We start from the raw sequence: 21,066 nt of genomic DNA, 5'->3' as shown, positions 1-21,066 counted from the left end.
ATCCCTGCACAAGGGATGAACCTATACAGCAGTAAATGTATTTGCAAAACATTTAAAGGTTTATCCCTGAGTTTCCTCTCAAGTATTCAACATAATTCTAGTTAGGACAAATTAAGGCATCCGTTAGTCTTGCGAGACCATGGATCTGCACCTGGAAAGTCTTCACTTCACATAGCAAGGCTGTATGGAAGACCAGCAGTTGCCCATGCTGCAAGTCTCCCCTCTCCATGACACCGATGTTGTCCAAGGGAAGGGCAAGAGCCAATACAGCTTGGCACCAGTGTCGTTGCAGAGCACTGTGTGGTTAAGTGCCTTGCTCAAGGACACAATGCGCTGCCTCGGCTGGGGCTCAAACTCACGACCTTCAGGTCGCTAGTTGAGTGCCTTAACCACTTGGCCACATGCCCATGACAGTTAGGACAAATACAGACAGGACAACTTGAAGGATGTCTGTTTTCTTCAAGATCAGAATGCTTATAAATCATAACTGTTTAGTAATACATATAAGCAATTGTTGGTATTTAATTTCAATGTGTTATTTGTGATGCTTACAGCCATACATGTGTGATACGAGGCCAAGTAGAAACAGCAGATGGCACCCCCTTGGTTGGTGTTAATATCAGCTTTGTCAACAATCCCCACTATGGTTACACCATCAGCCGGCAGGATGGCAGGTATGGAGCTTATTTTTTGTCAAAGATCAGAATGTTATGACAAAACATGCAGTGTGTCATGTGAGCTTATATTCCACGCACCCCCCCCCCGCAACTAAAGGTGCAAGATGAAAGGTCATGAGGAACTGAAGTTAGTGATAAGTGCAGTTTCACATCTCCTTTAGATGCTCTGCATGTCAGTTCAAGATGATTTGATGCTACCCATAACAAGTACTGTGCTCATCCTGTTGTCAATACCACCCAAATCCCCAGGTAGGAAGTGAAAGACTGAGACGATTAAAAGACTGACTGTTACCGAGGTGGTCACATTCAGAGTGCGAGCTTCAGAGAATAGATGGATGACCACCAGCAGAAGTTATGGGAGTGGGCAGCCAGTGCAGGGTTCCACGGCGGCCATTCACCTCAGCAACAAGTACTGGATGCTGTGTGGGTGGGCGAGGGGAATGAACTATCAGGGCAGTGGCCAGGCCAGTTGCACTGTTTCCGGTTCTGAGGCTCAGCAGGGAAGGGTAACTTCAGGCACTGTAGTAGTGATAGGAGACTCGATAGTTCGGGTAACACACAGGAGATTACATAGCTGCAAAATGATGCCAGGGTGGGGTGTTCCCCCGCAGATGCTAGGGTCCGGGATGTCTCACAGCGGCGACAGGAGATTTTCAAGAGGGAGGGTGAGCTGCCAGAGGTCACGGTGCACATTGGCACCAAAGGCATAGGTAGAAAAGGAGAAGAGGTTCAACGCAGTGAGTATAGAGACGGAAGAGGCTGAAAAGCAGCACCTCTAAGGTAGTAATCTCTGGATTATGCCCAGTGTCATGTGCTAATCAGAGCAGAAATAGGGTGATTATACAGATGAATGAGTGTCTGAGGAAGTAGTGCAGGGGGCTGGATTTCAGATTCCTGGATCATTGGAATCTCTTCTGAGGAAGGTATCACCTGTACGAAAAGGAAGGGCTGCACATGAACCCAAGGGAGACCAATATCCTTGCAGGCAAGTTTGTTGGGACTAAATTGGTTGGAGGAAGGGAACCAGACTGATAGGGCTGAAGATGAGGTAATTGGTGTACAAGTAAATGCCAAGGGCCCTGCATACACAGTGCTCCTGTTAAATGTCTTGGATGGGTGAAAAAGAGATCCCAATGTTCCTCTCAGTAGTCTTCAAAATTCTTTGTAGGTCTTGCAGTCAGGTGTCATACCAGATGGTAATTCAGGTAGTCAGGACACTCTTAATGATATCCTTGTAAAGATTGGTTAGATTGGTGGAGGGAGAGGGATGGGAGGAGCATTCACTCATCTCAAGTGGAAGTGGAGGTGCAGTGCCTTCGTGACTGAAGAAGGGGTGTTGAGGAACTAGGTGAGATTGTACGTTATGTGCACTCCCAGAAACTTGGTTCTCCTAATTCTCTCTACACAAAGCCATTTATGTGCAGGAAGCAGTAGCTAACCTGCACCCTCCTAAAGTCCACAGTCATCTCTTTAGTCTTGTCCACACTGAGACTCAAGTTATTGTGCTCGCGTCGTTCTACAAGACACTCTACCTCCTCTCTTTACACTGTCTCTTCTTCATTGTTTATGAGGCCAACCACTGTTGGGCCATTGAGGACTCAAAGGTCATTGCCAAAGATGCAGCAGTCCCTTTGCTCACATCCAATAACAACCAGGGGTACATCTGGGGCCTTATCCATTCTAATGTTTGTCAAAAGTTCCAGCTCATTCTCTTTCTTAATGTCAACATGTTCAAGCATAATAGACAGTTCTGTGATGTCCTCACATTTGTCAAGGTCCCCTTCACTGGTGAATACTGAAGCAAAATATTCATTAAGGACTTGCCCTGCTTCCTCCAGCTCCAGACACATGTTTCTCATTCTCTCACAAAGAAAGCAAGGAAAATTACAGAGAAAATACTGGAAATTCTAAGTAGTTCAGACGGCATCAGTGGAGAAAGAAACAAAGTGAACCTTTCATCAGATCTGATATAAATCAGAAATCACTGTAGAGACAGGGTGAGATGGAGAAAACAAAGAGGAAGTCTGCAATAGTGTGAGACCAAGTGATTGACAGCAAACATAATGCTGGCTGAGAGGGGCTGGTGAAACTGATGAAAGAAAGCAGCTGACTGCACTTCAGTCAACAGCTAAGATATTTTGATAAACAAAGAAAGTTCATGAAAATTAAAATGAGATTTCAAACTGTGTGTGATATATTCACATCTAATATATATAATATACTCGAGCTGTGGTGAGCATGGATGACTGGACTTTTAAATTCAGTATGATATTTTGAGACAAACCTTTGAAAGATAAATGTTTCAGTAATTTTTTCTGAGTGCAGTCTCTGCTTTTGTTGTGATTCGCTACAAAATGGGTTTGTTTTGCCAATGGATCAGCTTCATACAAGTGTGTGACTATTAATCCATTTGAGGTGTCTGCCGCTTGATCAACAAGCTTGACCTTTACCTGATGCATCCTTTCCGAGGTTTAAGCTGTCAAGAAGCTGGCAGATGCTGTTGTGGTTAATTTTCCAACTTTGCAATCCTGGCAGGCCCCTCACCTGCCAGCAATATGGATCAGAAATTTATGCAATAGTTTCAGTCCATTTAAACTGATGGTTAGACAATTGTTCACATGGTGTCTACTGCATTGGTAATCCTGGCCTGATGGCAGAACAAAGTTGGAAAATTACACCTGTCGTGTTGTTTTATATAAAGTAGACCTTCTTTTGAAAACAAAATGTCTTGTTCTGTCCTCCAAATACTAGCTTTGATTTGATGACTAATGGAGGGGTTTCGGTCACGATACACTTTGAGCGCTCTCCATTCATCACTCAGGAGCATACTCTCTGGCTGCCATGGGACCGCTTCTTTGTCATGGACACTGTCATTATGAAGCATGAAGAGAATGAGATCCCCAGCTGTGACCTCAGCAATTTTGCTCGCCCCAATCCAATCGTCTCACCTGCGCCATTGACGGCATTTGCAGGGGCCTGCCCAGAGAAAGGCCCCATCGTTCCTGAAATACAGGTACTGTACCATTTACTTCTCTATTCAGACTTAATGCTAATATGGAAATGTGCAGTGAAGAAGTATTGTGTGATTGTTAATATAGTCATTTTGAAAATATTCCCAATCAAATTATAAAATATAAGGGTAATGACTGAGTGATGATGGTGCAAATCATTGCCTCTCCATAGCAGATCAGAAGTACAACAGTCAGATGTTGATTTCATGTGATATTCCTTACATGATGCATTGTTTAAATCATTAATACAATGAACTATGATCATAGAAAATGGAAATAAACACGAAGTTCTCTTTGACTATGTAGACGAAATTAAAGTATAGAACTCAGGGGGATTCAATGATAGAGTGGGACATTATTTATTTGAAACATGAAACATGGGTGTCACTGGCAGAATCAGTGTTTATTGTTCATCCCAAATCACCCTTGTGGAAGTATCGATGACCTATTTTCTGGAAGTCTTGCAGTTCATGAATCAAAAGTGCATCCACTTTGCTTTAGGCATTGGGCAAAAGAATTTCAGTGTAGTCACAGTGAGGAATGGCAGTATATATCCAAGTCCAGATACTTTGGGGATAACATGGAAGTGATGGGGATCCTGTGCACTTGCTACTTTTGTTCTACGCTGTCAAAGTCATACCATGCAGGAAGGCTGAATGACTGTTGGGTATCTTGTTGATACAAACACTTCAGGCCTTTGACACCAGTTGTGGAGGAGATAAATCGCTAAAGTTATGGATGTCAAAAAGGATCTAGTGCATATATTATGAATAAACTCTTCTCAGGCTTCCAGCCAGGTACCAGTTAGAGATTATAACTGATGTTCCAATGACAGACTCCACCATCTTCATCAGGGTGATGCCTGATGGAGATGGCAGAGTTTGTCATGGAAACATCGGTTATAACCGGTACCTGAATCTGGCTGGAAAACCCGATAAGAGTTTATTCATTATGAAAGTCAATCACTCACACTATTTGAAAGCTTCACCCATTTAGAGAATCAAAAGCACAAGTTTTAGTTCTCCTTGTTCTAGGCTCGTTAATGTTGGAAAACTCTGCTGCAGACTGCTTCAAGCCTCAGTCTTTATTCCATGCACAGGTTGAAAGCACTGTGGCAGAATGTTGTCATTTTTTCCTACATTTTATTTGATGCAGCTCTTTCTATCTTTTATGTTCATAGGTTTTACGTGAAGAGATTAATATCCCAGGTAGTAAAATGAAGCTGAACTACGTCAGCAGCTGCACAGTCGGCTATAAATCTGTCATGCGGATTAGTCTGACCCAACCCTCCATCCCATTCAATCTGATGAAAGTACATCTCATGGTGGCTGTGGAAGGACGACTCTTCCAGAAATGGTTTCCTGCTACCCCGGATTTATCTTATTACTTCATCTGGGATAAAACTGATGTCTACAGCCAGAAGGTTTATGGACTTTCAGAGGCATTTGGTAAGTTTCATTACGTAACATATTTTTTTAATGTTGGATGATGAGAGGATATGGTTTCCAGTAGTTGAAGAATCTAGGCCCAGGAGGCACAGCCTCAGAATAGAAGGATGCCCCTTTAGTATAGAGATGAAGAGGAATTTTTTTTAGCCAGAGGATAGTGAATCTGAGGAATTTATTGCCACAGATGGCCATGGAGGCCAAATCATTGGGTACATTTAAAGTCGTGGTTGATAGGTTCCTGATTTGTAAGGGTGTCAAAGTTTATGAGGGAAGGCAGGAGAATGGAGTTGAGATAGAAAATAACTTAACCATGAATGAATGGCAGACCAACTTCGATGGGCTGAATGGCCCAATTCTGCTCCCCTATCTTATGGTCTTAAAATTGTAAATTAGAAAATAATAGCTATATATTTCCCAGAGGTTTGGCCACATATCATCTTATTATGTTTATATTATTTACTAACTTGCTGATTTGTTGTCTTTTCTGGTTAGAACATGAAATATCAAACAGCACAACACACGTTGTGTCTTTAAACCCATGATGTGCTGAACTAATTAAACTAGTAGTTATACATCCAACTGAACTAATCCCTTCTGCTTACAGAAGGTCCAGATTCCTCCATTCTCTGCACATTCATGTGCCTGTATAAATCCTCTTAAAACACCTCTTTTTATTTGCCTCAACTACCACCCCTGGCTGCACAGACATCACTCTTTGTGTAAAAAAAAAAACCCTCATCCTTTACATCTCCTTTGAATTTACCCCCTCTCACCTTAAATGTATGTCTTTGAGTATTAGACATTTTGACCCTGGGGATGAAGATACCTGCTGCCTATTTATGCCTCTCATAATCTTATAAACTTCTGTCAGGTCTCCTCTCAGCCTCCACTGGCACCATGAGAACTTCCTTGGGTTGGAAGAAGTTTACCTTTTTTCCGTCCTTCTACTGGCCAATGCCCATTTGCAAAGGTCAAGACAATAAAGGGAATAGCAGAGGTGGTTCACCTTCAAGTTTCACTTTCCACGAGGGAGTGCAATGTCCATTTCAACATCAGTGCCCTCACTCTGGATCAGATCACAAATTCACCAGAGGTTAAAGCAATAAAGAGGGACTCACTTCTGAATCCCATGACACTGTGTGTGTGTCATGGCCACCTATCTATCGCAAACCTGACTCCATGGAAAAGTTCCCAGTTAAATTAAAGTATACTGGAATTGTAGGGTTGTCAACAAAAATGGCTGAACACGATTTTTTTTGTTACAACAGTGAGATGCTCCTTCTAAACCAGAGCTTCCCAAGCTGGGGTCCACAGACCCCCCACCCCACCCTCTGCTTAATGGTATTGGTCCATGGCATTAAAAACGTTTGAGAACCCCTGTCCTAAACAGATAGTGCAATCAAAATTTCTGTAACACCTGAAGAAACCATACTGCAAGATGAGAGTAAACTACATAATCCATGGTCTTGTAATATATTCAAATATCGAAATTAAGCATTCTGAATATAATTTATTTCCCATTTTTGGACAGTCTGGTCATTTCTTTCAGCTCTCCTGTTGTCTCTGCAATTTTAATGACACCTTCACTCAGCTGCTGAAATAATGATTATTTTGCTCAGCAGGTAATCACTTTAAATGGAATATCTAAGGTAATCATCTGGATTAAATAGTATTACATTCATAGTAGAACTTAAGCAGAAACTGGATTTTTAATAAGGCATCAAATTATAACATTTGTAAAATGGAGTTAGTGAAAAAATGACTGGTTCCTCTCTGTATAAATATCATGAAGAGAATTGACTTTTGCAAACAAGCAGAAATACCCAAGAATCTTATAGCAATTGTAGTTTCAGGATTATTATTTTTAATTCCAATATTAAAAATTATAATTTATTATAATTTATTATATATGTTTGTATAATGATAAATGTATCTTTAGTCACTGAATTTTGTCCCCAGATTTTATTCCAAGCTATTCCTTCCTAAACCTCATGCTTAGTTGCGATAATAGATGTGCCCAGACAGGGGACTCAGAACCATACTTGTCATATACCATGACAAGATGACATACCTCAACTTAATATGCATGAAGCGTTTTCCTTCCGGCTGGCAACATTGCCATTGAAACATTGAAACAGTAGTGTTCCTTGTGAGTCCATAAGGAGCACTACTATTAAGCTCCTAATACATAATCGTTTCATGCTGAAAAGGAAACATTATTTGTAGTTGACTAACAATTCCTCCTTCAATCAGGACCCAACAGAAATAGTATGACAGCAATCACAATGTATCACACAATATAGTTACAGACAGAAGTTGTTCCTAATATATTGTTAAAAGCTAGAATTAGTTTGTTATGCCAGTACGTGAAAAGTTGTCACAATCATGCACCTCACTCAGCTCTCAATTTTTATCTCAGTTGTTGTAAGAGTCCTCATCCATTCTTCAAAGCAAGGAGCATGGAAGTTTAGAGAATCTGGGAACAACAGTAGGTATGCACTAATATTGGCAGCAGTAATTTTCAGAAGCAAACTACTAAGCTTTACAACGTTGTAGGTGTCTGGATATTTAAATTTCAACTTGAGTCAGACAAAAGGGAAATCTGGAGCTACACACCTTCAGCAGCTACAAACGTATTTATGGCTGAGTAGGAATCTAGGAAAGAAATTGTGGAAAACTTTGGAAATTCAGTCTTCTAGACAGGTTAATCTCAGGTGTCTATTAGAATCAGAGACAGTAGGTGAGACAGAGAGAGAGATGGAACGTCAGATTTTTTTTTAGTGAATGGAGAATATATTCCTGCTCTTTCAGACAACCAATATTGCAGAAACACACATCAAAGTTGCTGGTGAACGCAGCAGGTCAGGCGGCATCTCTAGGAAGAGGTGCAGTCGGCGTTTCAGGCCGAGACCCTTCGTCAGGACTCATTGCAGAAAATGGCTTGTGGTTCTGGGCCTCTCTGAGTCTTTTTACTAGTGAGGATTTTCAAACCCTGAAAGAAATCCTGAATTAAAGAGCATAAGCTAAAAGTTATCTTGAAACTGTGATATGTGGTTTACTTAAAAGAATTTACTGACCAACTTCCTGACAGTTGGCATGTTTTTAGTCACCTTCGGAAGGTAAAATCAGAAGTGAGGAATTTGGGACTGGACTTGAGATTAACATCTTATATTTTCCTACCAATAGAGTGCTTTTTTGTTCAATCACATCAAGAGGAAAGTTGATTGTAATTTTGCAGACCCAGATGTCGCCTGGATTGTGAAATAGGCTGCTGAAGCTTGTTTCAAAAGCATGTCTAATGAACATTTGGGAGAGGTGACCTTTATCCTCATACCTCAGTCAAACCCGTACATGTCATTCCTAGCTGAAAGACTGGATTAATATTAGTTCAAGGTTACATCTGTTCCCAAGATAACAAGGCGTTTTTCTGATGTCCACTTAGGTTAATTAAAAAAACTAGAATCTTGATGAAATTGATAAGAAGGAATAGGTATTTCCATAACCTGCTGTTTGTCAGTTTTATTTATATTTGATTGTACCCATGCAGTATCTGTAGGTTATGAATATGAATCATGTCCTGACCTGGTACTCTGGGAGAAGCGGACTGCTATTTTACAAGGCTATGAGATAGCTGCTTCTAACCTGGGTGGATGGACTTTGGACAAGCACCATGCCCTCAACATACAGAGTGGTAAGTAAACAACACAATGCTCATTGGAGTGGAAGAAATATCTCCAAATCATCCATTTAGCAAGATTAATACTAAATAAAACATTAAAAGAAACATTTTCAGTTACTATAACTCTGAAGTTAAAAAAAAAGCAAAAATTCAAATAGATCTGTCTCTGGCAAGGTTATAGACAGAAGACAGAAAATGTTTTGTGCTAGGTACAAGATTTAGATTGGAAAGATTTTTATAAATATTAAATGTCTTACCTCTTGCTGAATCTACTTGGTTTCTGATGACTTTATTTCTATTTTTTTAGCTATAAATTATACGTAAACCGAAATGCTTTTTTTCCCTTCAGGTTAGGGAAAATGCAAAGGAATTGGGTGTGACTCTACTGCAACTTGAGTACACTTTCCTACTTCAGAGTTTATCACTGGGCATGGCACTGAAAGTTTGGGCATGTGTATTCCCATGATATGTCCATATTAAGTGTATATGCTGCTGGTACTCTGCCATGTTAGTGAAGGAAACTTAAAAAAATCGTGACACTTCTTTGCAAATCCAATTTATTCCAAAGTAAGAGCAGAGTAAAGTCATGTTTTCATGAAGTGATGAATGTCAGAGGCCTTGATACACCACACCTACAGCCGCTGTGGAACTACAAACGTAATTTCCCTTAACTTTTTCCAAGGCAGAAGAACAAATTAACATTTAAAGGAACTTTACCTCACTCAGTGCCATCATCTGGACTATGATGTTATAAAAACAGGCTGTTTTACATTTTAACATTGTGCCATAAAACACTGAGGTTTTAAATTTTTAAATCCCCATGACCTTTAAGCACTGATATTGCTTCTTAAGTTAATCTGGAAACCTAACAACAAAGTAAAAGCAGATTTGCATGAGTCAGACACATACAATATAATCAGTAGATACAACATTTTAATGAAGATTTATCTTTTGCTTGCATATTGCTGTTGTACATTTATTTTTATGATCTTTACTGTTCATAGTGAAGAATTTCTTGTTTGAACAATAACATCAGTTCTAATAATTGAAGTAAAATTTAGAAGTGTAAATCATCCAAAGACCCCAATCAGAACACAGCTTGTAAAAATAAATATTAATTGTTAAGAAGATTTAATATATGTTAAATGCATGCGCAATTTTAATTGAATTTCTTGTCCTGCACTTAGTCAAATTTAGATTTTAACTGGCAGTATTTTATTGCAGGTATCTTGCATAAGGGAAATGGGGAAAATAATTTTATATCCCAGCAGCCACCTATAATTGGAAGCATTATGGGAAATGGTCGAAGGCGTAGTACTTCCTGTCCAAGCTGCAATGGCCTCGCAGCTGGTAACAAGCTCCTTGCACCAATTGCCTTGGCATGTGGATCAGATGGCAGCATATATGTTGGTGATTTTAATTATGTTCGCCGGATCTTCCCCTCAGGCAATGTCACAAATATCTTGGAGTTAAGGTATGTGAAGTTTAAGTACAAGACTAATTTATGTGAACTTGCTGATGTTAATTAGTTGAAGAATGGAATTAAATTTATATAACCATTTTCTAATAATGATATTGTGGAACAACTAAAATACTGTATCCATAATATAAGGAATATTCATGTTTGTTTCAGATTAGATGAAACCAATTGGACGGAGGAGGGGAATAGAAAGGGGGAAAAAATAAGGGCTATTTTCTCCTGAGAAATCTGAAGAAAGGTTAAGGACAATTACATCTATGACCCGGTATTTTAGTAACTAGGTATAGTGCAGAAACACCTAAGGAAAATAAAATGCAAGAAAAATGAAAATCAGTTTCTTAAAATCTATATTAAAGTTTAACTGCCTTTCCAGCTATTAATTAATACTTTGCTAGCACTCGGGGGGGAAATAGAAACTTAATTTTTCCTTGCCGGGTTCCTAGTCTTACTTACTTGGGCCCTTAGATCCCGAAGTTGACGGTATGGTTGGAGTTCATTAATGCTTCTGCAATCCATTGCATCTACTGTACAGGGAATTGGCATTGTACAGCTTCACCAGAGCCCTGTTGGCTGGTCTTTCCCTTTTCCACCTCTCACAATGGGGACACAGGGTTAGACTTTGAGGCAGCTCCCCCATCTAGTGTAACATAAAAAACTGATGTTAGTGTAAGGTATAATTCAATTTCTGTCTAAAACTGGTTCTTTCATCCTTCTCGAACTTGACCTTCTAGAGCCATCTTGTAGCAGCTAGAGGATTGAATGAATATCAGGACCATGACAGCATTTAAAGGTCATATTCTGTAGTTTAAGGAAGGATTGATACTTTGTTGTAGTGCTAGCTGGATCTGAGCTCAAAGACTGTAGTTCCAAACAAAATGCTGGTTGGATAAATTTTGGTTTAGCTAAATCATTAAATAAATTTTAATTACCACCACAGTCGTGTCTCTTGGAGATACGATACAAGAAAAGCTTTCTGCTGAGTCATGCATCAGGTGTCAGACTTTATATATGTATGTATTTCATGTGCAAGTGAGCATTTGATCAGGTATCAAACAAATTTTGAAAGGCCCAATGAAAAAATGTTAATTGCTTTCCCATATAACATGACCGGAAATTCAGAAGCTAGTATGTAATAAAAAATGAAAGACAGTAAAAGTTCATATAATTTCCATAAGACATAGGAGCAGAATTAGGCCATTTGGCCCATTGAGTCTGTTCTGCCATTCAGTCATGGATGATCCTTTTTCCCCACCTCAGCCTCACTCTCTGGCCTTCTCCCCATAACCTTTGATGCCGTGTCCAATCAAGAACCAATCAAGCTCTGCCTTAAATACATCCAGCGACCTGGCCTCCACAACTGCCTGTGGTAATAAATTCTACAAATTCACCACCCTCTAGCTAAAGAAATTTCTTCACGTTTCTGTTTAAAATGGACGCACATCTATCCTGAGGCTGTGTCGTCTCAGCCTTGATCCCCCGCCTTGGGGGTCACCAAGCCCCAAACTGTTCACAATATACAAGGTGAAGCCTCACCAGTATTCCATAAAGCCTCAGCATCACAGCTCTGCTCTTGTATTCTAGATTCTAGACCTCTTTAAATGAATGCTAACTTTGCATTTGCCTTATCACCATCAACTCAACCTGCAAGTTAATCTTTATGGTCTTCTGCATGAGGACTCCTAATTCCCATGCATTTTCCAACATTGTATTTCATATGCCACTTTCTTGCCCATTATTCTAGTCTGTTTAAGTCCTTCGGCATCCTACCTGTTTCCTCAACACTACCTGCCCCTCCACCAATCTTCTTATCATCTGCAAACTTGGCAACAAAGCCATCTATTCCATCATCTAAATGATTGCCATACAGCATAAAAAGAAGTGGTCTCAACACCAATCCATGTAGAACACCACTAGTTACTGGGAGTCAACCAGACAAGGATCCTTTTATTCCCACTCACTGCCTCCTACCAGTCAGCCAATGCTCTAACCATGCTGGTAACTTTTCTATAATATCATGAGCTCCAGACTTGGTAAACAGCCTCAGGTGTGCTGCACCTTGTCAAAGGCCTTCTGAAAATTCAAATATACAACATCCACTGCATCACCTTGTAATCTCCTCAAATAATTCTACAGATTCATCGGGCAATGTTTTCCCTTAAGGAAATCATGCTGACTTTGTCATATCTTGTCTTGTGTTTCCAAGTACTCCATAACCTCATCCTTACCAGTTGAATCAACATCTTCCCAACTGCTGAGGTCAGGCCAACTGGTCAAAAATTTCCTTTCTGGGGCCTTCCTCTTTTTTTAAAATGTGGAGGGACATTTGCAATTTTCCAGTCCTCTGGCACCATGCCAGAGTCCAATGACTTTTGAAAGATCATTACTAATGCCTCCATCATTTTTACCACTACCTCTTTCAGAACCCTAGGGTGCAGTTCATCTGGTCTGGTTGACTTATGTAGCCTTTGGTCTTTCAGCACCTTCTCCCTTGTAATAGTAACTACACTCACTTCTCTTCCCACACAACCTTCAATATCTGGCACATTAGTAGTGTCTTCCACAATGAAGACTGGTGCAAAATACTCATTCTGTTTATCTATCCCCCCATTACTATTTCTCCAGTTTCATTTTCTAGCACTCCTATATCCACTCTCATCTCTCTTTTATATTTTACATACTTGAAAAAGCCTTTACTATCCACTTTGATATTGTTTGATAGCTTACTTTCATATTTCATCTTTTCCCTCTTAAAGATTCTTCTAGTTGCTCTCTGTAGGTTTTTAAAAGCTTTCCAATCCTCTATCTTCCGGCTAATTTTTGCTTTGTTATATGCCCTCTCTTTTTCAATTCTTTTTATTTCAAATTTTAAAAAATAAAATTTCTGAGGTCAGTTCTGCTTCTATTAGATTATTACCTATTAAATTATTTTCAAGATTATTCCAACAATTACATTCTGATTGTGCCCATAATATTATCTTCACCTATTGAGGAATCTCAAAGTAGCTGCACTGAAGGCATATCCATTTAATTTAGAATTATTTATATGCCAAATCATTAAGTATGGAGGTGATATTCAAAGTGATTCTGTACTTGTCATTGGTAATGAATGAACTGAACTGAATTGGATTGAAACCACATGAACGGCTTTCCTTAGATCCATATTTCAGATCTGGCCAAAATATATATGTATCCTGTATTACAATTAAAGAAAAGGAGTTTAAACTGCATGCCTGAATTTAATGCAACTATATTCAGAATTGAAAATACATTTGTCAGTGACTTAATTCTTGACAACTGCTGAAACTCTACCTGTGTTACTATGGTGAATGCTCTATATCATGTAGTGCTAGCAATTGTGAATGGCTTTCTTGCTGTGCCATGTTAAAGTAAGGTAATACACTGACTAAATTACAAGGTGATAGCTAATAGATTCTGGCTTCATTAAGTGGTCTAAACTCCATAAATGAAATTTATGTGAGTGCAGCATATTTTGTTCATAATAGAACTCATGATCATAATATAATGAAGTAACATACACCAGCTCCCTTAAGAATCAAGTATTGTGTGTCCTACAGCTAATGAATTCATTCAACAGGTGATGAGTCAGGTGGAAATCTCTAACCCTTTCTCACAATAGCTAAAATTTATCCTACAGTGAGCACATAGTTGACTCCAGCTGGGTCAAATAGGGTAAAGTGTGCTGAAGTTCAGTATAAAACTGGAATCCTATATCAAACTATAATCAGTAAAACATGAATGTGGTTTGTAGATTTTGTTTTGTCCAAAAGCATAACTTAAAAGTCACAAGAATATCAGAAAGATGTTAATAGAAATTAACATGCAGAAGATGAATAGAACTAGCAGTTGGCAGTCACATAATGCACTTGTTGCTCATGATCAGAGATAATTTTTTTGCCTGTCCATCTTACTGAATCTGGGCCATTGGGATAGAGAATTAGTAAAGTATTTTGAGTAATGGAATGACGTTCAAGTAAAAGGTAAATTACTACTTTTTTTCCAGATAGAGTAATCCTTTAACAGATAGAACAGCAAGAGAGTTTATTGCCAACGTGTTGAAAAACCAAAGCCTTTAGTTTTCATTTCCTTTTGACAAATGTTTTATTTTCTCTCGTGATTTGATCGGCAGTAACTTGATTAGGCTGTCTATTTTCTTGATTATTCGCAATTTTCTCAAAAACTAATACTGAATCCTTTTTCTGTTTCTTCTGTAAATGCTTTCTATCAGAAATAAAGATTTTAGGCACAGGTAAGGGACTGATATATAATGCATAATTGTAGGTTACTTGTTTTGTGAAACACTTTTGACAGGAGTCCAATGTACGAAGTAAGTTGCGTTTGTTACAATGTGATAATGGTTGGCAGAGTGGAACTGCTATCTGGATGAAAGAAAATCAGATAATATTGCTATAGTCATCTATCATTTGAAGCATCACTGGAAAATGAAAATAAATGGAGTATTTCATACCACATGGTATTAGCCTTGACAGCTTTGAAGGTCATGGTGCTCGGATATAGAGATAAAAATGTCTCTGGAGAATCAAATGGAATAATTCAAAGATGGAGATTCCAATTAATAGATATATTGTTATTCTTTCAATACCCAGCTATAACCTGGAAGGGAACCCAGCTGTGTTAGAGTCTGAAGTAGAATTTTGTATCATTGAAAGTTGTTAAGATTTTATTTTGTCTTCATAAGAAGCTATCTTACTGCAAGAGTACTGGATTAAATTGTCCTGGGAAATCTTAAGAGGCAATCCTGGAGGTCTGGTGCAGTGAACAGTAAAATGGAAATATTTCACATTATAGAAGCAAATAAATTGAAGTGAGGTGAGAACCATTCAGGAAATAACATTTAAGTTATGAGCATTCTGCCATCAGATATTAGCACAGCGAAAAGGAAGATTTCCATTTTGATCCACCAAGTAGTCTTCATTTATTTTTATAAAGTGAAATGTACTGTCTGCTATAATAAGATTGACAGATCAATCACAGTGGACAACAAAACTGTGCATTCCTTTTCTTATTTGGATGTTGATATATAATCAACTTGAGAACCCTGATTAGAAAACTGATATCAATATTATGATATTATATCAATATTATGCACTTATGATATCAATATTATCCAATAAAATTTGATTTCATCGATTGGCTGGTTGCCAATATATTCCACAGTCCTAGTACTACATGACAAGATGGCCTCCAGTAGATTTCTTCTGGAAATGAAAACACATTGTATTTTCTAACTAAAGATCAATGAAACTCATCAGTTGGAGCTGGACAAAAGGGAAGACAGAACATTCACATCGTAAAACGGCAAATTTGCTATTTGAATATGTTAGCTTCTCTCAAGAACAGTTGTTAATACCCAATAAAATTAAACTTAAAATAAAATTGGAGATATCCTTGGCTTTATAGTAAGTAATAAGTTTCCTGTAAAGCTGAGTGCAGCTCCAACACTAAATTCTGCTGTATTGGTTAGAATGCTTAGAATACAGGCAGTGATAGGTGTGGCCAGGATAACTAAGTAGGAAGAAGGTGAAACATACAGCATGGATGCTGGGAATAAGGCAACCTGTGTGTTTTCACCCACAGAAATGGATGCTTTGTTTTGCTTTTCACATCATTCTCCTTAAACTCTAGAGGCTTGTGTGTGAAAATCCAAAGAGATAGGCAGTTTCCAAGATACTCTACTCACCTATCTCTCACCAACAATTATTCCACGTTCAAAGTCACTTGGATCATATTTTTCCCTATTCCGATGTTTGGGCTGAACAACAACTGAACCTTTTGACCATGTCTGCATGCTTTTATGAACTGGGTTGCTGCCACATGATTGGCTGACTAGATAGTTGCATTAACAAGCAGATGTACTGGTGCACCTATTAAAGTGGCCACTGAGTGTATGTCAGTGCTTGGCAGGTGGAGAATGAGTGCAATGTATCCAGATTTGCTGGATGGAAGGTAAGCCATCAGGAGGACACAAAATAGATTGTAAGTAGATTTGGACCTTTGAAGTAATTAGATAAGAAGATGTTAACAGCAATCATTGAAAGGAGAGTTCTTCAGGGACAGAATTTTTTTGTACAATTGAGGCTCCTGGTTATTTGTATTATTGGAGATTTCATGTCTTAACACTAACGAGAATGTGTTAATATGCAGATACAACAAATAATTAGAAAGTGAAATTGTATCTTGCAAGAGACTTTAATGATAAACCTAAGAAGGTCTTGCATCCAGTGACCTCCAGGCTATGTCTAAAATACCATACATAATATTGATCCTTATGAAAGGTGATCATTTTATGAAGGCAACATAGTTTCATTATATTTTTTCAATGCAAGAGAACAATGGACCCATATTGGAAATCTAGCGGGGTCATAATTGCATGATTTGGGGAGGCGGGGGATAATGGAAAGCACTTGTATCACTTGTTCCATCACTCTGGGATGTCCCAATGTGCTCTACAGTCCCATCAAGCCAGTTAGCATTTACAACGAAGACAAGGAGAAATCTTTTCCCTTGGAAGATTGTCAGTGTCTGGAGCTCTCTAGCACAGAGAGCTGTGGGTAACATTAAATGGTGAAGCAGACTGATTGGTTGTTTGGTCGACTCTGGCACCTACTTCTTTGGCTTTGGTGTTAAAAAGAGTGGGTACAAATTGGACTGAAGAAAATAGAAAAGTAGACCAAATGATAACCGGGAAACTAAGCAATTAGTGCAAATGTCTTTGACACATTCAGGCATTTTTACTAGTAATCTTTATGGTAAATAAAAACTTAAGTTTTGTTTAAATATGGAGAAAATTTAAAGCTTAAAATGTTTTAAATCTCTTTTTAGTAACAGCCCAGCACACAAATACTACCTCTCAGTGGATGCAGTGTCAGGATCATTATACCTGTCTGATACAAATACCAGACGTGTCTATAAAATAAAGTCCCTTGCTGGCGTCAAGGACATCACTAAGAATGCTCAGGTAGTGGCTGGGACAGGAGATCAATGCCTTCCTTTTGATGAAGCGCGATGTGGTGATGGTGGAAAGGCGATCGAAGCCACTCTAACTAGTCCGAGAGGTGAGTCTCCAGCCAATTAGTTATGTCAACTGTGTTTCTTTTTGTCAGTGATCATGGAAAGTTTGATAGATATTCTTTGAATCATCAAAAGTTTTAAAGCACTTGGGTGCCTTAAGCCCAATACCACAGCAGTACATCAGTTTTGAGATTACTGCTAAGATTGTAGTTATTTTAAAAGTGACCAGTAATTATAGACAACAAACTCAGTCTACAAGGCTCAACTGATGGCTATGCTCACTCCAACTGAAACTCATACTTGCCTGTCAACAGAAACCTCTGTGAATTTATATTCCTGATGTCAGTGGACAGCAGACAGCAACAATCAGTTTATTTTAGTGTCCAAATAACCAAGTTTCCAAAGTGATCCAGTGATTCATGTAATGTCACTTTAAACTTAGGTTCACCCACAATGAAATATTTCCTTTTATAATGTATCCTTCAAAACCTCAAGATGTGGCATATGCAACAGCCAAATTTCACAGAGCAATGTTCTATAAAGAAATCAAGTAAATTGACAATTATTTTGTTATAATCGAGGGGCATTGACCTATGTAGCAGAAGGACTCCCAATTTTTTGTGTCATTCCATGGGTGTGAACAGTATTACAAGATAAGCTTCTCATTATAAGGTCAGTTGATGGCGCAGTGACATCAGCTCCGGGCTCAAGAACAGAGGTTCCCAAGAACGATCCACTGACAGACCGCCCCTATGCGCGCTCTCCATCCGCACCGGGCTGATATCGAGCTCGCAACTCGGCCTCGTAAAAATAATACTGCGAAATGTCTGTGCGAGGAGTGGAGCCCCACACAGCCTTTCAAACTGCGCCTTGTAAGGCATGAAAATGCCCGATGCTGGCCTCAGGTCTGAGTCAACATTATCACCATCATCATTCTCACTATACCTCGGTACATGTGACAATAATAAACCAATTCCAAATCCATTTCCATCAACCAAAGCACCATTTTAACATCCGCAAGAGGACATGTCCAACAAAACAAGCAAGTCCTTATATGTATCAACTTAGCTAATACACTCATCTCTAAGTGCAACTTGAAACTATGATCATCTGACTGAGCTGAAAAATGTCAAACATGATAAGGAAAGTTCTGTAGGAGTTCTGGGATTTTGTTTTGCTTGGTTTTCAAAAACCCAGCGTGTAGAACAAGACTTAATTCCTGAATGTAGATACTGTATCTAGTTAATAAATTCCTGAAACTCATATCTATCACCAGCAAAAGGACGGTGTTATTACCAGAGGCTCTTGAACAAATAGCAAATTAGCTAACAGAACGATATGTTTAGTTTGGCACTAAAAATGCAAATCCTAAATGAAGATTAATGCAGGAAAAAACTTATGTGGAGGTAGTATCTTGTGTAGTTCCACAGGGATTTTCACTAATAAATGTTACAGAGAATGCTGCTTCCAAAAAAATTACAATTTTTATAGCTGCTGCTATAAAATTTAATAATAACAACCAGCCAGATGGTTATATGTAAGCAACACACATCAAAGTTGCTGGTGAACGCAGCAGGCCAGGCAGCATCTGTAGGAAGAGGTGCAGTCGACGTTTCAGGCCGAGACCCTTCGTCAGGACTAACTGATGGAAGGGTCTCGGCCTGAAACGTCGACTGCACCTCTTCCTACAGATGCTGCCTGGCCTGCTGCGTTCACCAGCAACTTTGATGTGTGTTGCTTGAATTTCCAGCATCTGCAGAATTCCTGTTGTTTGGTTATACGTAAAGGAGTTTTGAAGCATTCAAGGGGATCTGGACAAATTAAGGAAATGCAGAAAATAATTCATTGTGGATTTGAAACATAGTGCAATCAAAACTATTGAAGCATTTGTGGAGTTTCAAGGAAGAGCAACAAGATTACTAACAAACTGGGAATTACATAATAAAAGACCTTACTGCCAAATTCTTCTAAATTGTTATCCCTGGTCTTTGAGGTGTACAGTAAAACAGGCCCTTCGGCCCACAGACTCTGTACTGATTACCAGCACCCATTTACACTAACCTCACGCAAGGTTCTTCCTTTCACCTACGCAGTGAGCAATTAGTATTGACCATTTAACCTACCAACCTGCACATCTTTGGGATGTGAGAGCACCTGAACGAAATACACACAGTCAAACTCCAAAGAGACAACACTGGAGGTCAGGATTAAATCAGGATCACTGAAGCAGTGAGAACAGCCTCAATATTTACTCATTTTTTTGGGATGAGTGTCATTTGAAATGCTCGGTTTAATTGCCCATCCCTAACAGCAGCAGTAAGATACAGATGGACGATATTGCAGTCATTGAGGTGTTAATGAGGTATCCTATTTCCAGGATTTAGAGCCTGCAGCTGTAATATGCAGTACTGTGCAAAAGTCTTGGGTGCCCAAGATTTCTTATATGGCTTCCAATGATATGACCTCCATAGAAACCTGATCTCAACAACATTAGGGCTGTCTGGGATTACCTGGAGAGACAGAGGCAACTGAGGCAGCCAAAGTCCACAGAAAAACTGTGACCAGTTCTCCAAGATGCTTGGAACAACCCACCAGCTGATTGTCATATAAAACTGCATGACAGTGTACCTAAGAGAATTGATGCAGCTTGAAAGGCAAAGGGTGGTCGCACCACATATTGATTCATTTAGTTTTTTACTGTTTATTGCTCATCATAGTCATTTTTTTGATATTTAGAAACCTGGCATTTCATTAGTTCTGAAAGCATTTTCACTCTATGGAATTTTTTTTATGTGCTTAAGACTTTGGCACAGTACTGTACTTCCAAATCAGGATGTGGTATAGCTTGAAGAAAAACTTGCAGAAGGTGGTGTCCTCATATCCTGAAGCCCTTGCCCTTTTGTATAGTGGAAGTTGTCTGCTTGTGATGTTCTGGTAGAGCAGCTGATGTGAGTGCAGGCTTTTTTGTAAATGACACATGATGTGCAATGGTGGTGCAGTAGTTAGATTCTTTCCTGTTGGGTATGGTACTTTTCTAATTGCATGATTGTTGCTTGCCATTTATAAGACCCCGCCAGAATCTTGTGTAAATCTTGCTGCAGAATGCAAGAGATAAGATACAGAAGCAGAATTCGGCCATTTGGCCCATCGAGTCTGCTCTGCCATTTCATCATGGCTGATTCATTTCCCTGTCAACCCCAATCTCCTGCTTTCTCCCCATATCCCTTCATGTCCTGACTAATCAAGAATCTATCAACCTCTGCTTTAAATATACCCAATTTACAGATGCCTGTGGCAACAAATTCTGCAGGTTCACCATCCTCTAGCTAAAGTAATTCCTCTGTTCTTAATGGACATCCCTATATTCTGAAGCTGTGTTCTTTGGTCTTAGACTCCCCCACCATTGGGAACATCCTCTCCACATCCACTGTAATTGAGGCTTTTCAACGTTGGATAGGTTTCAATAAGATACCACCCCCTCCGCCCACCGCCCACCCTCATTCTTCTGAATTCCAGTGAGTACAAGCCCAGAGCCATCAAACACCCCTCATAAGATAAGTCTTTTAATCCTGTCATCATTTTCAAGAATCTCCTTTGAACCCCTCTGTTGTCAGCATATCCTCTCTTACATAAGGGGCCTAAAATGGTTCACAATACTCCAAGTGAGGCCTCACCAGTGCCTTATAAAGCCTCAACATTACATCCTTACTTATATTTAGAT

General features: G+C 39.2%; 1 protein-coding gene across 1 annotated transcript in view; it reads left to right on the top strand.

The window, feature by feature from the left end:
• tenm4 (teneurin transmembrane protein 4) overlaps window positions 1–21,066 on the top strand; it is a 631,884-nt gene that overhangs the window by 545,241 nt on the left and 65,577 nt on the right. The window contains exons 17-22 of the mRNA XM_072263298.1: window positions 555–674; window positions 3,429–3,690; window positions 4,869–5,136; window positions 8,684–8,827; window positions 10,040–10,289; window positions 17,157–17,389. Of these exons, the coding sequence (XP_072119399.1) occupies window positions 555–674; window positions 3,429–3,690; window positions 4,869–5,136; window positions 8,684–8,827; window positions 10,040–10,289; window positions 17,157–17,389 (1,277 nt within the window). The remainder of the gene's footprint in view (window positions 1–554; window positions 675–3,428; window positions 3,691–4,868; window positions 5,137–8,683; window positions 8,828–10,039; window positions 10,290–17,156; window positions 17,390–21,066) is intronic.

This window comes from Mobula birostris, chromosome 7 (genome assembly GCF_030028105.1).
Source record: "Mobula birostris isolate sMobBir1 chromosome 7, sMobBir1.hap1, whole genome shotgun sequence".
Lineage (NCBI taxonomy): Eukaryota > Metazoa > Chordata > Chondrichthyes > Myliobatiformes > Myliobatidae > Mobula > Mobula birostris.
The sequence above is the reverse complement of the archived record's forward strand: the minus strand, read 5'-3'. Positions and strand labels throughout refer to the sequence as shown.